This window comes from Chlorocebus sabaeus, chromosome 20 (genome assembly GCF_047675955.1).
Source record: "Chlorocebus sabaeus isolate Y175 chromosome 20, mChlSab1.0.hap1, whole genome shotgun sequence".
In the NCBI taxonomy this organism is placed as follows: domain Eukaryota; kingdom Metazoa; phylum Chordata; class Mammalia; order Primates; family Cercopithecidae; genus Chlorocebus; species Chlorocebus sabaeus.
The window spans coordinates 64,581,051-64,602,867 of NC_132923.1; the positions used below are offsets into that span (position 1 = coordinate 64,581,051).

General features: G+C 37.3%; 1 protein-coding gene and 1 long non-coding RNA gene across 2 annotated transcripts in view; one reads left to right on the plus strand and one right to left on the minus strand.

Annotated features, from left to right (window-relative positions):
• LOC119625894 (uncharacterized) overlaps nt 1–7,264 on the minus strand; it is a 230,081-nt gene extending 222,817 nt beyond the window's left edge. The window contains exon 1 of the long non-coding RNA XR_005242102.2: nt 6,842–7,264. This is a non-coding gene — a long non-coding RNA (uncharacterized lncRNA). The remainder of the gene's footprint in view (nt 1–6,841) is intronic.
• A 267-nt stretch (nt 7,265–7,531) lies between these two features.
• NEGR1 (neuronal growth regulator 1) overlaps nt 7,532–21,817 on the plus strand; it is an 892,981-nt gene continuing 878,695 nt past the window's right edge. The window contains exon 1 of the mRNA XM_007978295.3: nt 7,532–7,928. Coding sequence (XP_007976486.3) covers nt 7,753–7,928 — 176 coding nt within the window. The 5' untranslated portion in view covers nt 7,532–7,752. The remainder of the gene's footprint in view (nt 7,929–21,817) is intronic.

Sequence of the window (21,817 nt, forward strand, 5' to 3'; positions counted from 1 at the left end):
CAGGGGCACCCAAGTCTTGGTATCTTAAAAAACCTTCTTTAAGCTGAGATGAGGAAGACATACCCATCATGCATACTGGTGAACTGGAAGTAAACCAATGTGAAGGTTGATTTTATCTGTCAACTTGACTAGGCTATGCTACTCAGATTTTTGGTCAAATACCAGTATAGATGTTGCTACACAGAATACTTACTAGAAGAGAGTAACACTTAAATCTGTAGACACTGAGTAAAGTAGATTACTCTCCATAATGTGGGTGGGGCTCATTTAATCAGTAGAAGATCTTAATAGAAAGAAAGATTGTGGTTCTCTGAGGAAGAGAGAATTCTAACCCTGGATTGCCTTCAGACACCAGCTGTAACATCAACTTTGCCCTGGGTCTCTAGTCTCCCAGCCCGCTCTGCTGATTTTGGACTTTTGGGCTTGTCAGCTTCTACAGTTACGAGACAATTCTTTAAAATAATCTCTCTCTTTGTCTCTGTCTGTCTGTCTGTCTCTCTCTCTGTGTGTGTGTGTGTGTGTGTGTGTGTGTGTGTGTGTGTTTGTGTATATATATATAAAATGCACATAATATATAAAATGTGTGCATATATGTATATGCACACAGACATACTTCCTATTGGTTCTGTTTGTGTGACAAACCCTGACACAGTCAGTGTTCTCAAAAACTTGCAGCTCAGCTTTGTGCAATCTAGAAGTTTTCTGTACTGATATCCAAGAACGTTTATAGCATCACTATCTGTAATAGACAAGTAATATAAAACATATCTGCCAAAAATATAATGAATAAATATATAATTCTATAGACATACTATGAAATGCTACGTGGATTCAAGAAATGAAGGAACAACAGCTGCACAACATCACAGAGGAATTCTAACATATGATGTTAAGCAAAAGAAGCCAGAAACAAAAAAGCGTATGCTATAATTACATGTTGTATGATGTATTATGGCTTTGTGTAAGTACATATAAAAGCCAGTCATTCTTTCAGAGGGATATAAAGCTAAATGGTAAAAATGTAAAGAAAATGAGGAAATGATGATGGTGAAATAATTACAGGGGTTACTTATAAGGAAGAAAATTGGGGTTATAATTTTAAAAACGCTTGCAGAAGGCATTTGAGGTGTTGGTAATTTTCTGTTTCTTAATCAGTGTGGAATGAAATGGATGTTAACTTTAAAATAATGCTTCCCTAATCTGTAACTTCACATTCTATGCACTTTTCTAAAAGTATATTGTTAAAAATGTGTATGACAGAACAAAAAAAAATAAATGTCATAAACATGGGTGGCTGACCGGCCGGGCGCGGTGGCTCACGCCTGTAATCCCAGCACTTTGGGAGGCCGAGGCGGGCGGATCACAAGGTCAGGAGATCGAGACCATGGTGAAACCCCGTCTCTACTAAAAAATAGAAAAAAATTAGCCGGGCGCAGTGGCGGGCGCCTGTAGTCCCAGCTACTCGGGAGGCTGAGGTAGGAGAATGGCGTGAACCCGGGAGGCGGAGCTTGCAGTGAGCCGAGATTGCGCCACTGCACTCCAGCCTGGGCGACAGAGCGAAGACTCCGTCTCAAAAAAAAAAAAAAAAAAAAAAAACATGGGTGGCTGTTATAAATATGGAAAGGTATTTGATATAGTCCTCAAAATTATTCTACTTCAAACCCGATTGACTCTTTCTCATCTTAAGACAAACCAATGATTTACTTATCCATGAATATCACAACTTACAACAAGAGCAATAAAAGTCTCAATAGTTGCTAGAAGTGAACATGGAGTGAAGTGGCAATAGTTATTTTCTTTCTGCTTAGGGCTATGTTTTAAAGCAATATATCTTTTCACAATCTTGTGTTAAGAAAACTATATTAATAGTAAAAATTATCCCAAATTAAAAATTACCAGTTCCAGTCAAGATGTCTTCATAAGTTTACAGTGTGAGGTACTTCCTGTCTATACAGGCACACATATACACAGACACACATATATCAATTATAGAAAAAAAAATATAAAATGCTAAAGGCACAAAATTAACAAGTCATAGTAGAGTTTGAAAATATACAAGATAAACACCTCTGCAATAAAAATCAGAATCTTTTAGGAAATTAAAGTAATTACATAATAAAATAAAACAGAATAACTGCTTGGGAGAATAAGCTTTTACATTCATCACAGTCCACTATAAAGTATCAAATTTGATGTTTATTTTTGAATAGAGATGCTTGAGTTTTTTAGAAATATGTGAGAAAAAATCTTAAATAAATAGTAATTATTGGTTTTCCTGGAACCCACTGTAAATTATATAATGAAATGTAGTAAAAGCTGTACTTGTTAACTTGTTATCTTACAAGTAGAAAGAGTAGAAATTTCAGTTATTTAAAAATGATTTCTACCCACACCCACTGTAACACTGTTCCTTCTTGTTTAACTACTTAGGTGCAATTTTCAGAGCCATTCTATGGAAATGGTTTGAAGAGTGCTGACAGTAGAGTATCTCCACGCTCATCCAAACATACAAACACACATACACTTCTAACTACTTTGCTTACCCTCAATGCTGATGGTGAATAGGTAAGATGATAAATTATAACTGAATAAATATATGATATTTAAATAGAGTGACCCAATAGGCAAATAACTTTTTGCTGTTTTCCACTTCTTTATGCAATAGCCATTTCCAGAGTGAATAATCTGTAGCTGTCACAACATAAAGAATGCAAAGATTTACATGGGTTATTGCCCAAAATAAGTTCACCATTTACTTATACTTTTATTTGGGGGGAAAAAACCCACAAAATGACGATTTCCTTTCAAACAACTGTTAGTTCAACACTTGCTTAACAAAAGACCCCCTCCCGCCTACTTTACAATAACATGTATAACCAAACTATACATTACAAGAATACAGAAGACATTTGTTAGTGTATAATTGTAATGTTATTTGAGCAAGTCTCCTACAATCTAGGAAGAAATCATAGAAAGATATTTTGTTGTGGTCAGCCATTAAATTCATTGCATCTGTGGTAAGCTGGGCTACTAAATCACATGGCAGGTAAATGTAGAGATTGAACTGATGAGAAAGAGCTCTTTTTGTAGCTATAGAATTCAAATGAGATATTTTTGACCAAAAATCTGCTTTATTATTTTATCTGAAAACACAAGATGGTATATATTTTAGAAATATAACTTACAATGAAGTGGTTCTCAACTTGGAGTAATCCCTTCCCAATCCACAGGACATTTAACAATGCCTGGAGATATTCTGGGTATCACAACTATTGACATCTACTGGATAGAGGCCAGGGATGCTGATAAACATTTTCCAATGCACACAGAAGTCCCCACGCTCCACACAAAGAAATAATTACCTGCAGCAAAATGTCAAAAGGGCCTAGATTGAGAAACACTTCTGTAGTGGAAGATTCCCCCTCTACCAACAAATTTCTGGAAGTTTGTATTTCTCACCCTGACCTGAAATTCATCAGTATATGTCAGTTTTACTTGGCAAGGTACTCCAAACTTAAAGCAGCTTAATTCAAACAGAGAATCAATTATGGACCAAGTTAGAGAGCTGTTATTCATAGGTACAATTTATAAGGGCTTCCTGACTGTCTCCTTCTGGAAATACAACGTTATCTCATTAGCTGTTTCCATTAGATCCTGGGACCTGTCTTGGCTAAAACTTTTCATGCCCACACAGTAATATCATGGCCTGTTGTTGGGTGGGGGGGGAGGGGGAGGGATAGCATTAGGAGATATACCTAATGTAAATGATGAGTTAATGGGTGCAGCACACCAACATTGCACATGTATACATATGTATCAAACCTGCACGTCGTGCACATGTACCCTAGAACTTAATGAATTAAAAAAAAAAAAAATGAAAGATGAAGCTGGCTTTACTCATTTACTACCAATAAACAAATGTAAACTTATATTCTTTTTCCATCCTAACAATCACAATTACACTGTTGAATAAAAATTGAGTTTATTAAAGGAAACAAGCTTAAGAAGGTTCCTTATAACATTACTCTTTCCAACATCCTTAGGGATTCAAAATGCAGGTCATAGGGCATGAAAGGCAGGAGTGGAATCAATCTAGATAATGAAATAATCTCCTATCACAATCAGGCTCCACCTTCCTCCTTTTATATTAACTCCCTACTGATTATTACATTTATTGAAATACTAGAAGTTGAGCTTTTAAAACGAAAAAAGGTACATCATTGTAAAGAAATAATAATTAATTCCAATGTCATTTCCTTAAAATTCTAACCAAAGGAGTAACACATTATTACGCACTTCAATATTTGCTTCTAAAACGTTCTAAACAATTCTATTACCAATTCTTCTACTTCAAAAAAATTCTACTAAGGAACTATTTGCTATTTGTTTTTTTTCTTTTTTCCTCATTTTGTTGTTGTTTGGTTTTGTTCCGATTTTTCCTCAAACAGAGCCAAGACAGCCCGAATTTAAGTCTCTGGAAGAATTCCAGGACCTCAAAAGCAAATATTAGAAACCATGTAAAAGCCTGTCAGATTTTTTGCCCTTAGAAAGGTTTAGGGAATAGGAAGTCATAAGAGCTTTTAAATCCATTTTCTTTAGTCAGAAGACTAGAAGTACAAGGGTCAAGAGAGGTTGCCCTACCTGACATTCTTGCACTTGCTGTAAATAATAGTGACCTACCTGTAAATGATTTCCCCCATAATCCAGACATCTATACACTAAGTTCAGTCATTGCTTTCTTTAGATGGGTTCCCTAAGAGTTAAGTGTGATCTGTGAATGGTAGTTGAGACAAAAACTAGAAATAAGGAAAAGAAACTGTCTTTAAAAGAAGTGTCTCGAGTTTCCGTTTACAAGCCTGAAGGGTTGTTGTACATATTAAAACTGCTGCATAGCTCCATCCTTGGTCAAAGAAATCCCTCCTCCTAACACCCCCACCCCACCCCCGTGGACACTGAAGATGTCAGATCTCTGGGAAACAGCAGTTAGAAAAAGGATGCTTTTCATAGCTTGTACTAGAAAACGCTGGCACCCCCATCCCTGCTTAAAATAGCACTAAACTGAGTCACAATCAATGCAGGAAGCTATACCTTCTGTGTCTCTTCAATAGAATCTAGCTCGTTTCTAGTGAAATGCTAAATAATACTGCATAGCTTTGCCCATGTATGTGACATGTCAATTCTTCTAATCCCCCGTTTGCCCTAGATAATTTTACGCTTTATCCATCAGCATGCCACACAAGATAGAAAAATGCAGTTAACAAGATGACAGTGTTAGCTAGGTATTTGGCATCGATATTAGTGAAAGTCTGTCATTTGACAATTATTTCCCTAGCATACCAGACGGTAAAGAAAATGTTTTCATTCATCCGCAAATGACTAACATTTTATTGATGTTTCAAAATGCGGTTGAAACTATTGCACTCTCAATTTCCGAGTCGGTTTTGAGAGTTAGGGCAGAATACGAATATCAGTAACTCCTGCCTCAAATGTCTCCGTTAACTGCCCAGCCTTGGAGTGTCAGTTCAGCAGGGAGGTGTTGCTAGTTAAGGATTCTTCGATAAGCCAGTCTGGGTGGTCACAGGTGATGGGAACCCTTCCCTTTCCCCATATATCCCCGTGCATGGCGATAAAAATCACTCTGAACACTGCTACCACCAAGTAAAACGACTCCCTGCCTGCCTCGTAAAGAGCTTAGTCTGGGGAGGCAGCCGGATGCTGACCCCTGCAGAGAGTATTGCTTCGGTGCGCTTTGCCAAAGGACCCTGCTAGCATTATGGAAAACGAGTTAGGTACTTGTGAGGTTTTGCTTTATTTCCTCCAAGGGAAGAAGAACTGGGATCTGGCAAAGAAAATCCTCTTCAAAGACTGCTAAAGGGGGATGGGGTGAAGGAAGGGAGAAAGTTGGGGGTGAGGGGGAGGGAGCTTATTTTTTAATTACTTATTTCCCACTTTCACTTCCCCGCTCTGCTTCCCCAACTCCTCGCTGAACAAGATTGATTGGTGTAACTGCTAACGACTCAGCCTCGGTTCTCGCATTGATTTGCAAATGGCCCGGAAAAGCTTAGGGATCTTGAATCTGGAAATGAGTTCAAAAAGGAAAGAAGAAAAAAAGAGTAGGGGGTGGTCCCATGCCTAGTATCTCCTTCTGCCTAGGGCCAGGGCAGGGCTGAAAACAGCCCGGAGAGCTGCGGAGGGGCTGCTGCATGGGAAAGCGGAGGTTACCGCTCCGCACCGCGGAGGAGCAAGCCTGTTCAACCCGGTTTGGAGATTGTTAAGAAATACAACCCTGCGACTCGTTGAACCCCTTAACTCTACCTTGCCTTGACTCAGATGCGCCGATTGATAGGCTCAAATGGGTTAAACTGCTTCTTACATAACGGGACTGCCTGGCTCTACACAATTAAAACACTTGATTGCAGTCTTTTCCCGACTCTGCATCCCAGCACGACCCGCCCCGTGCCTCCCAGCGCGCCTGCGTGCCGCGCCTGCACAGGCCCCCGCGCGCACGGTGGCCTCCGCGCGTACTACACACTCTCCATCACACACACTCTCCATGTTGACCATAAACAATCCCCTACTCACACACACAACTTAGTGTCAACACGCACAGATGAAAGAGGGGCGTCCTGCAATCCATACTGGCCGACCCCCACAGTCACGCAAGCTGCTCTACCGTAAGGCCTTGCACCTCCTCGTGTCCCCGCAAAAAAGCAGCGCCCCGCCACCATTCCCTACCTATTCCCGAGAAAAGGCAAAGAGAGAACTAGTTGGCTGCTCGTTAACTGCAGCGTAGCTATCCAGGCGAGATTAGAAGAAAATAAAAAACAAAAAAACAACTCACAGTCGCCGGCGTCATGATGGCGCCGACCACAACTTGGAGGACTTCAAACTTACGGTGCCTCGAGAGGTAAAACGCACCGGTGAGGGAAGGGAAAGCGCCCCTCAGCTCTCTTCACCCCAGCCCCGACACGCAGACTTTTCTAGCAAAGCATCCCTCTAGCGCTTACGACAGTAAGGAAAGCCTTCATTCTACGGTGGCTCTCTTTCCCCCTCGGTTTGCATAATTGTGATACAGTTCCTCCTAATTATTTTTTTCGTTGTCTTTCTTTTCTTTTTTTCTTGCTTTCGTTTTTCTTTCTTTCTTTCTTTTTTTTTTAAATCCACCCCCCCTTCTCCATCCCCAGTCCCCGGGCGGGGTTGCTAAGGAAACGGCCGCTTGGCAACGCGCGCGAGCCCGGGGGCCGGCGGCCGGCGCAGCGCCCCGCGCTGCTTCTGCTGCTGCTGTTGCTGCTGCTGCTGCGATTGCAGCCGCCGCCGCCGCTCGCCCTGCCTCCTCCGCTGCCGCCGCGCCTCCTCCCTCACTCTCCGGCGCGCTCGCCTCCTCGCTAGATGGTGTGCGAGCCGCCCGAGAATTAGACACACTCCGGACGCGGCCAAAAGCAACCGAGAGGAGGTGTAGTGTGGTGCCAGGGGGAGGGAGGGGAGGGAGGGAGGGAAAGCGAAGAGGAGGAGGGGGAGGCAAAAACACCGAAAAACAAAAAGAGAGAAACAACACCCAACAACCAGGAGGGGGGGGGGAAGAAAGAAAGAAAAGAAACCCACCCACCCACCAAAAAAAAAAAAAAAAAAAAAAAAAAAAAAAAAAAAAAAAATCCTGTGGCGCGCCGCCTGGTTCCCGGGAAGACTCGCCAGCACCAGGGGGTGGGGGAGTGCGAGCTGAAAGCTGCTGGAGAGTGAGCAGCCCTAGCAGGGATGGACATGATGATGTTGGTGCAGGGTGCTTGTTGCTCGAACCAGTGGCTGGCGGCGGTGCTCCTCAGCCTGTGCTGCCTGCTACCCTCCTGCCTCCCGGCTGGACAGAGTGTGGACTTCCCCTGGGCTGCCGTGGACAACATGATGGTCAGAAAAGGGGACACGGCGGTGCTTAGGTAGGAAGAACGGCGTGCTTTTCGTACTTGTCTCGGTCTATCTTTCTGTCTCTCTTTGAACCCTCTCTGCCTTCTTTATAACACAAGCAATAATGCTGGTGGTGCTCATCATGGAAAGACCACATCTCAAGAATTCCAGGTGCAGATTCTTCCCGGAGCCCCGGCCCGTTTATGCTGGGGCAGGTAGCAAGCTGGACTTGTGATGCTAAAGCACTTTGCCGGATCGCCAAGTAGCCTGGGGATGAGTGAACTGTCAGGTTTAGAAGGAGGGGCAGGTGCCACTTTGAAACTCAGTGCACAAGGTCTCTGTTTTACTGTCATGGGGTACTCTTGGAGAGTCTGACAAGTTTATAAGGTTTGTTTCTATTTTACTCCGGCATAAGCGACTCTTTCAAACTGCTGGTTCTCTGCTCCCATTTATTTTCCCTCTCACTTGGACACTTAGGCTCGATTTCTTGCTCTTTATCTTTCTTTCTTTTACCGCTTTCTCTTTTCTTTCTTTTCTCCTTCTTCCTTCTCTTATACCATTTTCCCGACCTCCTTGTAACTCTTTTTCCCTCCCATATCTCTTTTCATACCTTTTCTATTTTCGGGGTTTTCCCTCCTTTTTAAAATTTGTTCTCATATTTTCTCATTTTTATCTTCACGACTTTAATTTTTGTTCTTCACATTTAATCCCCTTTCCTCCTCTCTTTTACCCTTTTCCTTTTAGTTCATTTTTTTTTTTTTAAATTCCTCCTTAATGTCCCTATCCTGTGCTTTTGACTCCCATTTCTCGTCCCTCTCCCAATACCGTTTCCCACCCCTGTGGCACACACAGGCATGGTCACTCTTCCCCTCCAGCACCATTTACTCACCCTCATAAATCTTATTTCTATAAACATACTACTTCACATACTCTCATATCCTCACATGCACTGGCACTTGCATGCTCTAAGAAACACTTCCACATTCAGATCCTCTCTCACTGTTTAAAAGGCATACTCTCCTTCTCTGTTCCACATTGTCACTCACACATGTGTACACACTGCCTCTCTCACTCGCTCTCACTCTGGCTCTCCTCTCTTTTTCTCTTTCTGTGTCTTTCCGTCGCCTCTTTCTTCCCACCTTCCTCCCTCCTTCAGTCTTCAGTTTTACTTCTTTTTCTCATTTTTCCTTTTTCCCTTCTTTCCCCTAAGCTTGATCTCTGAGGTGGTTTGTCATTAATGAACATCCATACCCTGGTTTTAACCCTAAGCAACAGTGCAGAGAGGGAGTCTGGAAATATTTCCTATGAAAATATAAATGGATGATCACCAAAGCTTAGATCTAAACAAAGCTAAACGCCCTATTCCTTCATTTCTTTCCCATCACCCTCCCTTCTCCCCTTGCCACCCCACCTCACATTTCCCTGAAAGATCTTCTTTCTCTCCACTGGGTGGTAGTTGACTTATAAGTGTGGCTTGCACAACATCAGTGTACATGACATGTCTAAGGTGAAAGAGAGTGGGAAATGTTTCTGTTTGAATCATGCAACATATTTAAATTTAATGATGTGGGTGTGGTATATGACTTACAGCTTTTGGAACATGCCTATGAGTTCAAATTTGGAATACTATCATATTTTTTAATATACACGAATGCATATGTTTTTAATAATTTCTGTTTTGAATTAAAAAGTCACTGTATACAAAAGTAACTAATATCTTTGTTATTACATAGTAAAAAGAAAAACTTTTCTTTGTTGGTAACAGTGATAAACTCTTTGTCACAGAGAGGATATAAATTAAGCCTGTATGTACTCTTTATGTTAAGTTTGTTTTAGAAGTTTGAACAACAGTGATAAGGGCAAAACACTATCTTCAGAGATTGCAAACATATATCATGGGAGCTGCAATATGTATTTTTGTAGTAAGCAACATATTGCTTATTTGTAGTGAGCATTACCATTTCCACCCTAAAGGATTTAGAAGACTGCTTTTCTTTCAATAATATATCCTGGCATTTGGTTTACCAAACAAACAACAATTTAATAAATACTATGGTTAATGAAAATAGCTGGACCCACATTCTGCTTTCAGGAGACTCATGTTTAGTTCACTCATTGCTTCCAATAGTGAAGCTTCCCTAATATGTGGGGACCGTATATTTCCAGTGTTGTTGGTTTGGTGCAGTCCTTGTTTACTTTGTGTGCTCTGTACCTCATCCATTTAGATGCTATATCCTGCATTTTGTGATATTGAGGGAACTTTTGACTTTCAAACTTCTTGAAGAGAACAGAGTCTCTGTGTCTTCTCAATAATGTTTCTAACAAATTAGATTTTAGTTTTTAAGTATTTTTATCATATGAAATAGAAATTTGAACTACATTACTTTTTACTCAAAGCAATTTGCTTATAGTAATTCTGAAATTCTCAAAGAAGTATCTAGTTGTTGAACTTCTTACATTGTCTGTAGGTTTTAAACTAATTTAACGTATCCATTTGTAAGAAATTCTCTCTCCATTAGAAAACGTTAAATATTGTCAGTTATTTTTTTCTTGACTTCTCTACAGCTGATAATTTCCTCTGCTCATAGACCAATATAGATAGAGCTTAAGGACTAATTGAGTATAGGCAACTCAGGTGATGCATTTTTTTTTTTAAATCAAGAGTAATGTCACAGTTATATTTTGTTTTTTCTTTGTATACTTAAAATCATATCTGTTGTTATTCTCTAACTCATTAGAAAACAAAACAAAATTCTACCCTTCAAACATACGCCCTTGTCCCATCAAAATACATGAATGAAGTGCGCAGGAGAACACTTAACCGAATTACATGATATCATTCATCAAACTTTGCACAGTATATTCTATTTTTAATGTAACATATTTCTCACAGTGTCTTTAATAAAAAACAAATAGTGGCATAATAGTTATCAAATAATTTTAAGTGCTAAAGGCCTTAAAGTGCAAACATGCCAGTCAGTGACTCGGTTGCTTGTGGTTACACTAATGAAACAGAAGTTTAAAGGTCAAATGATACATTTCTGTTTCCTAAGTGCCAGAATGTCTGTTTTTGAGAAGAGGATCATGAAAAACAAAACTTTCCTTAAGTGCAGTTATAATACACAAAGGAAATTCATTCTGTTATCTAACTGTATCTGTCATTTTATAAATCATCTTTTCTGTTTAGCTTAAATACAGGATTTATGATGACATTCCACTTAATAATTTTAATATTTTTATCATTTTACCTTTGTCTCTTAGGGTTAGTGAAGCCATATATATGAAGTGTAAAGATGTTTCTTACTTTTAATAATATTATTCAGTGCTGAATTTCTGAATGATTCACTTGAATTATTTGGACCTTCTTGATAAAGTATTTAATGATACAGATATTCAATATAGTAATGTTTGATATTTCCCTTTCTTAAGCTTTGTATTTAAAAAATATATGGTGTCTAAAATACATTGTAATTTGCTATAAACACAAGCTGTTTCCATTAACTTATTAAATATAGACTTTAATTGCTACTACATTTAATATATACAGTATTTTATTCTTAACAGAACTTGTTAATCTTGTATGGAGACATTAACTTTTTTTCCATTTTTTGAGTTGCATTTTGTAGTACATGGAAGATCTGAGTTAATGTGTCATGGACTGATCTAGTAGAGAACAGAAATGCTAGAACCATATTGGTTATACTTCAGGACCCAGTGTTTCTGGAACTGGAGAATTCAGGGGAATATAACTTTGCTCTAGAACAATACATAAATTTCAGGAGACTTAAAAAAATCATTTTGCAGTCACTTTAATATGAACCAGTTGCTTTACTCTTACCTTAGTAATAAATACTGTTATGTAAACATGTCAAAAATGTTTAATACTCCTTGGAGACAATACTATGAACATCCTTATTTACATCCTCCCAGTGCCTGCACATTTTTAAAACACGTGTTATTTTTAAGCTAATTTTTTTCAATCTGTTTCTTATTCAGCCCTTCTGTATGAAGTTTGTACTTTTTTAGCTGCCTTTCTGATATGAATTCAAAATATCCTATTATCTGCTTGTCATGCTTTAATCGAAAAAAGTAAGATTCTTTCCTTAATTGTGATATCTTCTTTTACCTTAGCGAAGTTGAACACAACTCTTGTCATTTTAATGCAATAGATTTGAATGAAAGTTATGTGATATCCTACTATGATACTGTAATATGGAAGAATGTTTTTGCTTAGGGCATATTTCTACACTATTAGAAACCACAAAACTTTTGCAAGTAAATTTATGAATGAATATGACAAGTATTTATTATTGCTTATCCTATTTGTTCACTACATTTGCCTTTTTATTAGACTACATTAACTGGTTATGATTTGAAATGCATGCTGTTACAATAAAATAAATGATTTCTGTGTGAGAATACAGAATTACCAATAGCAGTAAAAATCAATTATGGTGTACTTTTGGAATAGTATTTGAGAGTCTCACATTTTCTGTTGAGTTATTCCTACACATTGATGCATTATACCTTCCAAATGCTCAGTTCAACTTTACAAATATTTTCAATTTAGGACATTAAGGCACTATTTTAAAACCTATATGTCTATTAAATAGTATTATGAAGAAATATTTTTAAAATCCTGAGGGTTTTTTTTTTTTCTTTTTAAAAAGAGGAGGGATAATGGATTATCAGAATGGTCAATCTGGAAAAATATGTTCTAGAATATGTAATAAATGTTAAATATTACCTATATTGATTTGCAGAACTGTTCTATTGGCAAGATATATTACTTGATACTTTAGTACATAACTATTAATGAAAGTATAAGATAATGTTTTTAATTTTCTAGATAAATGTATTTTTCCCAATCTTAGTTCAGAAGAATTCAAAAACCCATGTAGTTGTATAGATCTTTGAACCCAAGCATGTTAATGAACTACTTATTTTAAATAGATAGGCTTTACAATTAAATCGCTACATAGAATAAGTTAATACTGCAATACCTGACTTCTAAAGAATTTACAGAAATGTTCCCATCATGGTCTGTGTGAGTTCTGGGCCTGATTGACCAGACCCATCCTTTGTCCATCTGCTATTCTGTGCTATGGGGTGGTGGTGGGGTCTTCGGGTGGAGGCTGGAGCTAATCCCTAAAGCTACATTTCCCAGTGTTCCATGCCAGCTATCTTCAGGCTGTCATTAGCCAATGGAAAATAGTTTTTGGTGAAGGGACATCATGAAGTGAGAGACTAGGGCATTTCTCCCCTCTTTCATTGTTTTGGGCATTGTACAGCACTGTATTCATCTCCCATGGGAACCTTTTTTGTTTCAACTTCCAACTGATAACTAGCCCCTGTGTTTCTCTTTACTGCTTTATCCCTTCTTTCCTTCAACCTAGGAGTAGTAGTGGCTTCCTAATGTTACTAACCACTGAGTTATCTTACCACCTTCTATTTAGCTTCCCAGGTATTCTATCCCCTTTAAAATACATTTCCTACATTAAATTCTCCCATTTTTAATATACAGAATGGTGGTGTTTGTAGAACCTTGATAGATACATAGTGAAAAGTGATAGTTTTTGTGATTTTAATTATATTTGATTGAGTGACTGTGGCACTATAAATGTTGCTTACTGGCACTGGATGTAATAGTTTTTTTTTTTATGTTGAAAAGATATATATATATATATATATTTAGAATTAGGCAGCTGAACTCAGTTTAGATGATCCCAGTTTTGTTGGCAACATCCAAAGCGTCCTAATCAGGAGCCAGTCGAACATACACCTTTATCTCTCCATCAGGCCGAATCAGGGTGTTGACCTTGGCCACATCAATGTCATAGAGCTTCTTCACAGCCTGTTTAATCTGGTGCTTGTTGGCTTTAACATCCACAGTGAACACAAGTGTGTTGTTGTCTTCTATCTTCTTCATGGCAGACTCAGTGGTCAGCGGAAACTTGATGATAGCATAGTGGTCAAGCTTGTTTCTCCTGGGGGCGCTCTTCCGAGGATATTTGGGCTGCCTCCGGAGTCACAGTGTCTTGGGCCACCGGAAGGTGGGTGACCTGCGGATCTTCTTTTTTTTTGTGGCTGTGGACACCTTTCAACACTGCCTTCTTGGCCTTTAAAGCCTTCGCTTTGGCTTCGGCTTTAGGAGGGGCAGGAGCTTCCTTCTTCGCTTTCGGCGCCATCTTGTGAAAAGGCTGTATGTAATAGTTTTTAAAGGAAACGTGCATAGAAGTTAAGCCATAAGAATATTGAGGCATATTACAAAGAAAAAAGAAGAGGCTTTTTAATCCATACACAGATTATATTAATAATAAACCAAATGAATAAATGTTGAATTAATATAACATTTAATAATTTCAGTAGGAAAATATATAATGTTGCTATGTGTGGAAAATAAATTGATGAACATATATTGATGAGATTCAATAACAGTGTTATATTTTTTGACTGAGCCAAAAATAACTATGATTAAACCCTGCTTGTAGATATGTGATCAAAATGCTAAGACAATTCATAGAGTGTTGCCTATTGAATTCAATAAAAATTAAAGGTCTTTTTTTATATAGAATAACATCTGAGGTGACAATAAAAGTTTCTAGTTTTTACGAAGTATATGACCGTAACAATATTGCTAATTGAACTATTTGACTATTGTAGGAATTAGTCTCAAACAAGTGGAATCTTTTGATTAAAGCTCAAGTCATTTTTCTACCGTATCTTGTTTCAAAATTGCAGAAATTAAGACATTATAGACATCACATGACTTAAACACTTTTTTTTTTTTTTTTGAGATGGAGTCTCACTCTGTCCCCCAGGCTGGAGTGAAGTGGCACAATCATAGCTCAGTGTAGCCTCTAAATCCTTGGGCCCAAGTGATCCTCCTGCCTCAGCCTTCTGAGTAGCTGGGACTACAGGTGTGTGCTAACATATCTGGCTAATTTATTTTTATTTTTATTTTTAAATATGGGGTCTTACGGTGTAGCCCAGACTGGTCTCAAACTCCTGGCCTCAAGCCATCCTTATGCCTCAAGCTGTCAAGTAGCTAGAGTTATAGATGAAAGCCCCTCTTAACTGTGTATCAGATGATGTGGTGACCTTCTCATTTGCTCCTGCAAAACACTTTCTAAAAGACACTTATATAGGTGTCTGGTTCATATATAAATAAACGATTGTCATTGAGTCCTACTATTGGTACATTTTTCTGTAATTATTCAGGAGAAATGATAATTTAAGACTGTCGTTAAATGACTCTCTCAGAGATGCTCTAGAGAGGATTTCTGAATTTGGAAGGAAGTTGAATTTCTTTTTTTTTTTTTTTTTTTTTTTTTTGAGACAGAGTCTCGCTCTGTCGCCCGGGCTGGAGTGCAGTGGCCGGATCTCAGCTCACTGCAAGCTCCGCCTGCCGGGTTCACGCCATTCTCCCGTCTCAGCCTCCTGAGTAGATGGGACTACAGGCGCCCGCCACCTCGCCCTGCTAGTTTTTTGTATTTTTTAATAGAGACGGGGTTTCACCGTGTTAGCCAGGATGGTCTTGATCTCCTGACCTCGTGATCCGTCTCGGCCTGCCAAAGTGCTGGAATTACAGGCTTGAGCCACCGCGCCCGGCCGGAAGTTGAATTTCTTGATATCGTTCATTGCATTTCTCTGGAAGCTCACTGATAGATTAAAGATTGTCATTGTCACTTTCTATGCATATGAAAAAATAAAATTTATTGTGTTTTTTTCTAGGAGTACCCTATTACCTGTCATTTTACTTTTCTAAAGGAAATGTTAAATTGGTTCACATTTTATTTTGTCAGATATTTTATGTGTTTCAAGTTAACCAGCAGAAACAAAAACTTCCCGTATGACTGGAGACTAAAATCTCAGATTTTTCTACACAGTCATAATCGTTATCAAATTGAGTTTTAATTACTCTGCTGTATATATTACAGAAAAAAGTGGTATAACTTATAAGCTCTTTATGAATAAATGATAGAAATTGATATTTTGCAAATATGTATTTTCTGTTTTTCTTTGCTATTTTAATTTTGATTAGAAAAACACACGGGTTTGTAGTGGTAAAACGCTCATTCAGCTATCTGTAGGGCCTTAGCACAGAAGCTTTCATGTATCAGGCCAATATCCACTAATTTTTGAATTAATGAGAAATGGAAGGGTAAGTGAAGAAATGAATGTATTTAAGTGTTTTTTTGTTAAATCCATATATCAACAGTCCCTGCCTTAAATAATTCCTGCAGAAGTCTTAGTGGTTTAAGAGATATACATTGAAAATATTCAGTGTCTTTAAATTACAGGACACAGTCTACTTTGAAGAAAATATACTTCTTGCTAAAGGTATTATTAAATAAAATGTTCTAAAATATAAGGCATTTTACATAACAAAGGTAAAGTGTTCTTTGATTAACTTCTATTTTGTGTGTATTTGCGTGTGTGTGTGTATGTGCTATGTTAAGATTTCAAAGGTATTCTTACTGTAGGTTTAAGCAGAAAAGTTTGAAATGTAATGATCTAGTTGTAAGATTTTGAAATGTAGTTATAATTTTAAGAAGATCCCAGATTTTAAGTTATATAGGAAGGCTTTTGCCCTTGACAATTATAATCAACAGATAGCAGGAACAGTTCAAAATAGCAAAATCTCTATTGTGGCCTCCTAACATTTATTTGTTTCTACCTCAACTTATGGAGCCTTGTCTTCCTTTCTCCTAAAGCTTTAATTAAACGAAATCAATAAGGATACAAAGGTAGAAAGAATTTGCTATTGCTACAATTTTACTGAAATGTAAAAAGTAGCTACACACCCCAAACCAGAGCAGAACTTTTGTATCATTTTAACCATCTCCTAGAGGTAGGTCAACCGTACTTTATAAACCACAGTGTATTGATACTAGCTGATAGAATTTTAATGTGGTCATATGGCTTTGATTTATAATGTTGAGGATGTTATCTATTGGTGTAGTGGTTTCTAAGCCATATCAAGTTCTGAATCCTGACAGAGGACCTTTGATGCTCTTATAAGCATTCAGCTGGCATGGGAATTGGTCTCTTAATCACCTTCTCTAAGAAAAGAATAGAGGAAAGGAGGAATTTGGCAGTGTTGCCAGCATTAAATGTTGCTCTTTTGAATAAAAGCCAATTCATTGTACTTTCCAGATAGCTGGTAATTTACTCAATTTAAGGAGGATGTTTATAACCCTTTTTAGTCCAGAACAAAGTTGTTCTTTACTGAATTTTTCTGAGTCATTTGGACATAGGTCCAGTGCCCATGCTCATGCTATTGAAAGAGTTTGTGTGCGTATTAGTGTGTGTTTAAAGCTGTGGCTACTGCCATAAAGTATGTAAAGGTTTTAGATAACTTAAAGAGCCATGGAAAATATGTGTTCCATTGTCTTCAGAAACCCCTTTCTTTTCATGCAACTAAGTTACATTTAGAAGTATTAATGAATTTAAGAGATACTGTGAATATAAGAGCTGTAATCAGAAGATATTTTATGTATTTTCTTTAATAACATTTATCCTGTAATATAAGGGTATCTAATAAAGAGATCATAAAGTTTTTCTAATTTTATAAATAGAATATTTCTTACAGTAGACTATATTTAGATACCTAATATTTGATTTGTAAGTATTTTCAAATTAGTATATTTGGCTGATGATCAGTTGAATAGAAAATGGCTTGTGGACTACTTAGTGTAGTGCTTGGTAGATTATTAGTATTCAAAACCTGAATGTTGAGTGAAAGAATGGGAGAAGAGATGGGGAGGAAGGGAAGAGGAAGAAAGGGAGGGAGGAAAGCATTTTAAGCTGTATTAATGACTTCTATCAAATTACCTTAAACTTTAGATCCCTTGGGATGACATAGAATTAAGCCCAGACATTTCATTATATAGAAGTATAATAAGAGAAAATATATTTAATTTCATATAATTATTAAATAACTGAAATAATTCTAAGCCTTTAATTTTCTGTATTAGTCTGTTTTCATACTGTTGATAAAGACACACACGAGACCGGGAAGAAAAAGGGGTTTACTTGGACTTACAGTTCCACGTGACTGGTGAGGCCTCAGAATCATGGCGGGAGGCAAAAAGCACTTCTTACAAGGTGGCAGCAAGAGAAAATGAGGAGGAAGCAAAAACAGAAGCCCCTGATCAACCCATCAGATCTTGTGAGACTTATTCATTATCATGAGAATAGCATGGGAAAGACAGCCCCTCGTGATTCAATTACTTCCCCCTAGGTCCCTTCCACAACATGTGGGAATTCTGGGATATACAACTCAAGTTGAGATTTGGGTGGGTGCACAGCTGAATCATATCACTTTTCCATGATGAAGTAATATACACTGTACATATTGAAGTTTGAAAATTGTGTTTTTCATGCAGGTGTATGTCTTCCTTCTCAGTTACTAGTCTATATTTATTTTAGAACATAGATAGTAGCTTTATACCTTGGCCTGCAATTGGGTCAGGGGCCATTTTTTGGAATATGTTCACAAAAGGAGATTAGATATACAGTAAGCGCTCATTTAGTGTTGTTGATAAGTTTTTAGAAACTCTGACTTAAGTAAAATGATGTATAATGAAAGGAAGTTTTCTTCCTTCCTCAACATTATAAGAAAACAACATGGAACAAAATGATGTTACTCAATCACCTGCTGTATGTTGTTTTACTTAAAGTTGCAGCTTCCAAGAATCTATTCACATCGTTGAGGGATTATAATACATCTTTGAAAAATCTTCTGCATCTCTTTCTTATGCTTATGTTACTTATTTTTGTTCACAAATAATTAATTCTAGATGTGAAGTTACTTTTGCTTATTTGCACAGTTTATCATCTATCGTAATTGCTTAGTTTTATTGAAATTGTTCATGCTTTGAGGCAACCTGAATGGAAGTAATCAGAACTTGCGTTCCTGCTTCTGTACTCACTGGCTATGTGACCTTGTCTCCGCAACAGAAGTAGATGGGTTAAATGAGATATTACATGTAAAATGCTGGCAGTACGTAACACATAGTAAGTACTAAAAGTACATTAGCTAATAATTTTATGCTGCTTTTTTTCTGCTAATCTCACTTTGAAATTTATTGGCACTTGGCTTCACATCTGGAAGTAGAAACACACTAAAAAATGTTTTAGCTCTTAGGGTGCAGACCCAGAGCACTCAAAAGAAATGGAATCACAAGTTTTATGCTCAACAGACTGATGGTGATTTGATTCACTTACTAGAAGTGACAGAGCACTATAATTGGGTGGTCACATGAAGCAATGAGGACTTAAGTGAGAAATGGAAAGAAACAGAAGAGAAGAAGTCAAAGTAATTAGAAATAAGTAATGACAGTGAAAGAGTCGGAGGATGAAGATGAACATTTGTGACAGTTTAGAATGGAAGATATGACAGCTCATAATAACACTGGAATAGTTGATAAGAGGACTAGCATTAAAAAATTAGCAAACTCTGGATTCTGGATAGTGTAGCAAATAGTTATTGAGGATTTGATATATTCTTATGGTTCCTCGGGGCATCTGTAGGTTATGCTGAAGGCAATGCAGTTCAGAAGCAGTAGGTATGGGCAAGAACTTTCCCTATACATTGCCATTGTTGCCAGAGGCAATATACTGAATTAAAGCTTGGAATTATGTATGAATGCTTGCCCTAATTCTGCATATTTGCAAAATGCACAGCATAGTGTTTTATAGTCATGATGGTGGAGCCATCATCAACATCATGATTCAGATTGAAATCACAGTCCCAGAACATCTACCATATGTAACATACGTTCACAACTATGTACAGTAAACTATTTCTTTCCCACTCTTATAGCCAAGTAGATTGGCAAGGGAAGGTAACTTGAACCAGGTGGAACAGTTAGGAAGTGGCGGAGCCACAATTACAATCCAAGTCCTTTATCCCAAGCCCAGTGCCTTTCTCATTATCTTGTACCTCTTACTAAAAGAAATAAAAACAATTGACAAAAAATTTATTCGTTATTCATTTATTATGCATTTACTGAGCACCAACTGCCTTTTAGCTTCTAAGTCTACAGTGATTAAAAACATCAAGGCAGTATGTTCTATAGTTGAGGAAACGTGAAATTGTTTAAATGAGATTACATATTTGGCATATTAAATGTATATGCATATATATTTAATATATAGCATATATATTAAATGGTCACATGCATTTAGTAGATAGGAAAATTGTGAATTTTTAAAACTACTATAGATATTCTGAAGGAAAATCTCTCATCCATAAATGATTCCACCCTTAATGATTACAAGCTATTGATAACATAACAGAAAAAACAGCTATTGAACATCACACATAGTTAGGTATTATGTATTGATCACTGCAATGAATCTTTACAACAAACTATACTTCTTCTACTTTACAAATGGGGAAACAACGTCATAGAAGCTGAGTAATTTTCCGAACTTTATTACAGCAATTAATGCATAACCATGATTTGATCCTAGACCTGTGTGTCTCCAAGTCTCGTGCTCATTTCCTTTCAAAAGCCACAATATGTCCTGAAGCTTTTTTGTATACTCTAGTCCTTAAAAGAAATGAAAATCAGTAGTTCCTTGTTATAGTATTCTAAGTCCCTAGTTTAATCATCTGAATGTCCATCCTGATATAACTCTGAACAGCTGAATCACTTTGATTCACTCCTTTGAAAGGGGTTAGGCAGCCAATAATTTTAAGCACCATTATTTCCCAAGATAGGAAGATCCAAAGATTCAGAGACCTATAAAAGTTGCTTGTACTCCGATTTCAATAACATGTCAGTAGTAAGTTATAGAGTCTTATGTTTAATTGCCATCAATGAAAAATATCAAGCGTATTAGATATGTTGCCTTTCTCTGCTAGCTGGTAGCAGTAGTTTATATAGTTTATAGCCTAATTGAAAACTTGTTTGTATCCAATAGTACATAATTTAAGAATCTTTTAAAATGTGCTTATATATCCTTCTTCTAGAGACTTTGCATGTGTACCCAAGAGAAGTGTAAATTTTACGATGGCTGCGGCTGCTTTACATACCCAAAGCTTTTCCAGTAAAGTACTATTTTTGTCTCATGTTGTTAAAAAATGCTTTCAAACCTTTATAACCCAGTTCTAGCTCCTTCTTCGCATGCTTACACCCTTCCATTTTATATTGTTTATTCTATCAATTTTATATTAGTCTGTTATCTCACTTGGCCCTACATAAGAATATAACAGACATAGTCAACGGCATTAATTTATTTAAAATTATTAATCCTGTATATTTCTATTTGTATAGAATGTTTTCTAAATTCTAGAATCCTTGAATTGATTTTTAATTTTTCTTTCTTTCTTTGGAAATGTGTATTTTTCCATTCATTGTATAGTTTTTCCCATAGGCAATGTGTTATTTCAGGAGTTCATTCACTCAATTTCTGCATTTATGCATTGAGTCCCTGTAGTATGCTATCCACTTTCTGTGAGTTTAAGATCCAATGATGATAAGAGATAAGTTCCTATCTATTGAATTTACATGGTAATTCAGTCTATATTCTCAAACACTGTTGTATGTTATAAAAAACTTACATGTGGATCTCTGCTTCACTGACTCTTAGCTCAGTGGCCACAGCAAGTTATTCGGTTTTTCTGAGACTCAGTTTTCTTGTCTATAAAATGGAAATACTGAAAGCTACTCCCATACTTGTTGTGATCACTATGGTAACGTTCGTGAATATGCCGAAAGCAGTGTCAGACACAGTTCGTGTTCTTTCGTTATCAGTTGTCTTTCTTATGCTGCCTTCCTCCTCTTCCTGTAATACAGCTATATTTTATGGCCAGAAAAATCTAGTTAAAGAAATTGTTACGTGTTATATTGTACTTGGTGTATTCTGTTTGCTAATAACTTCTGAGGTTCACCTATTTTAAATTCAA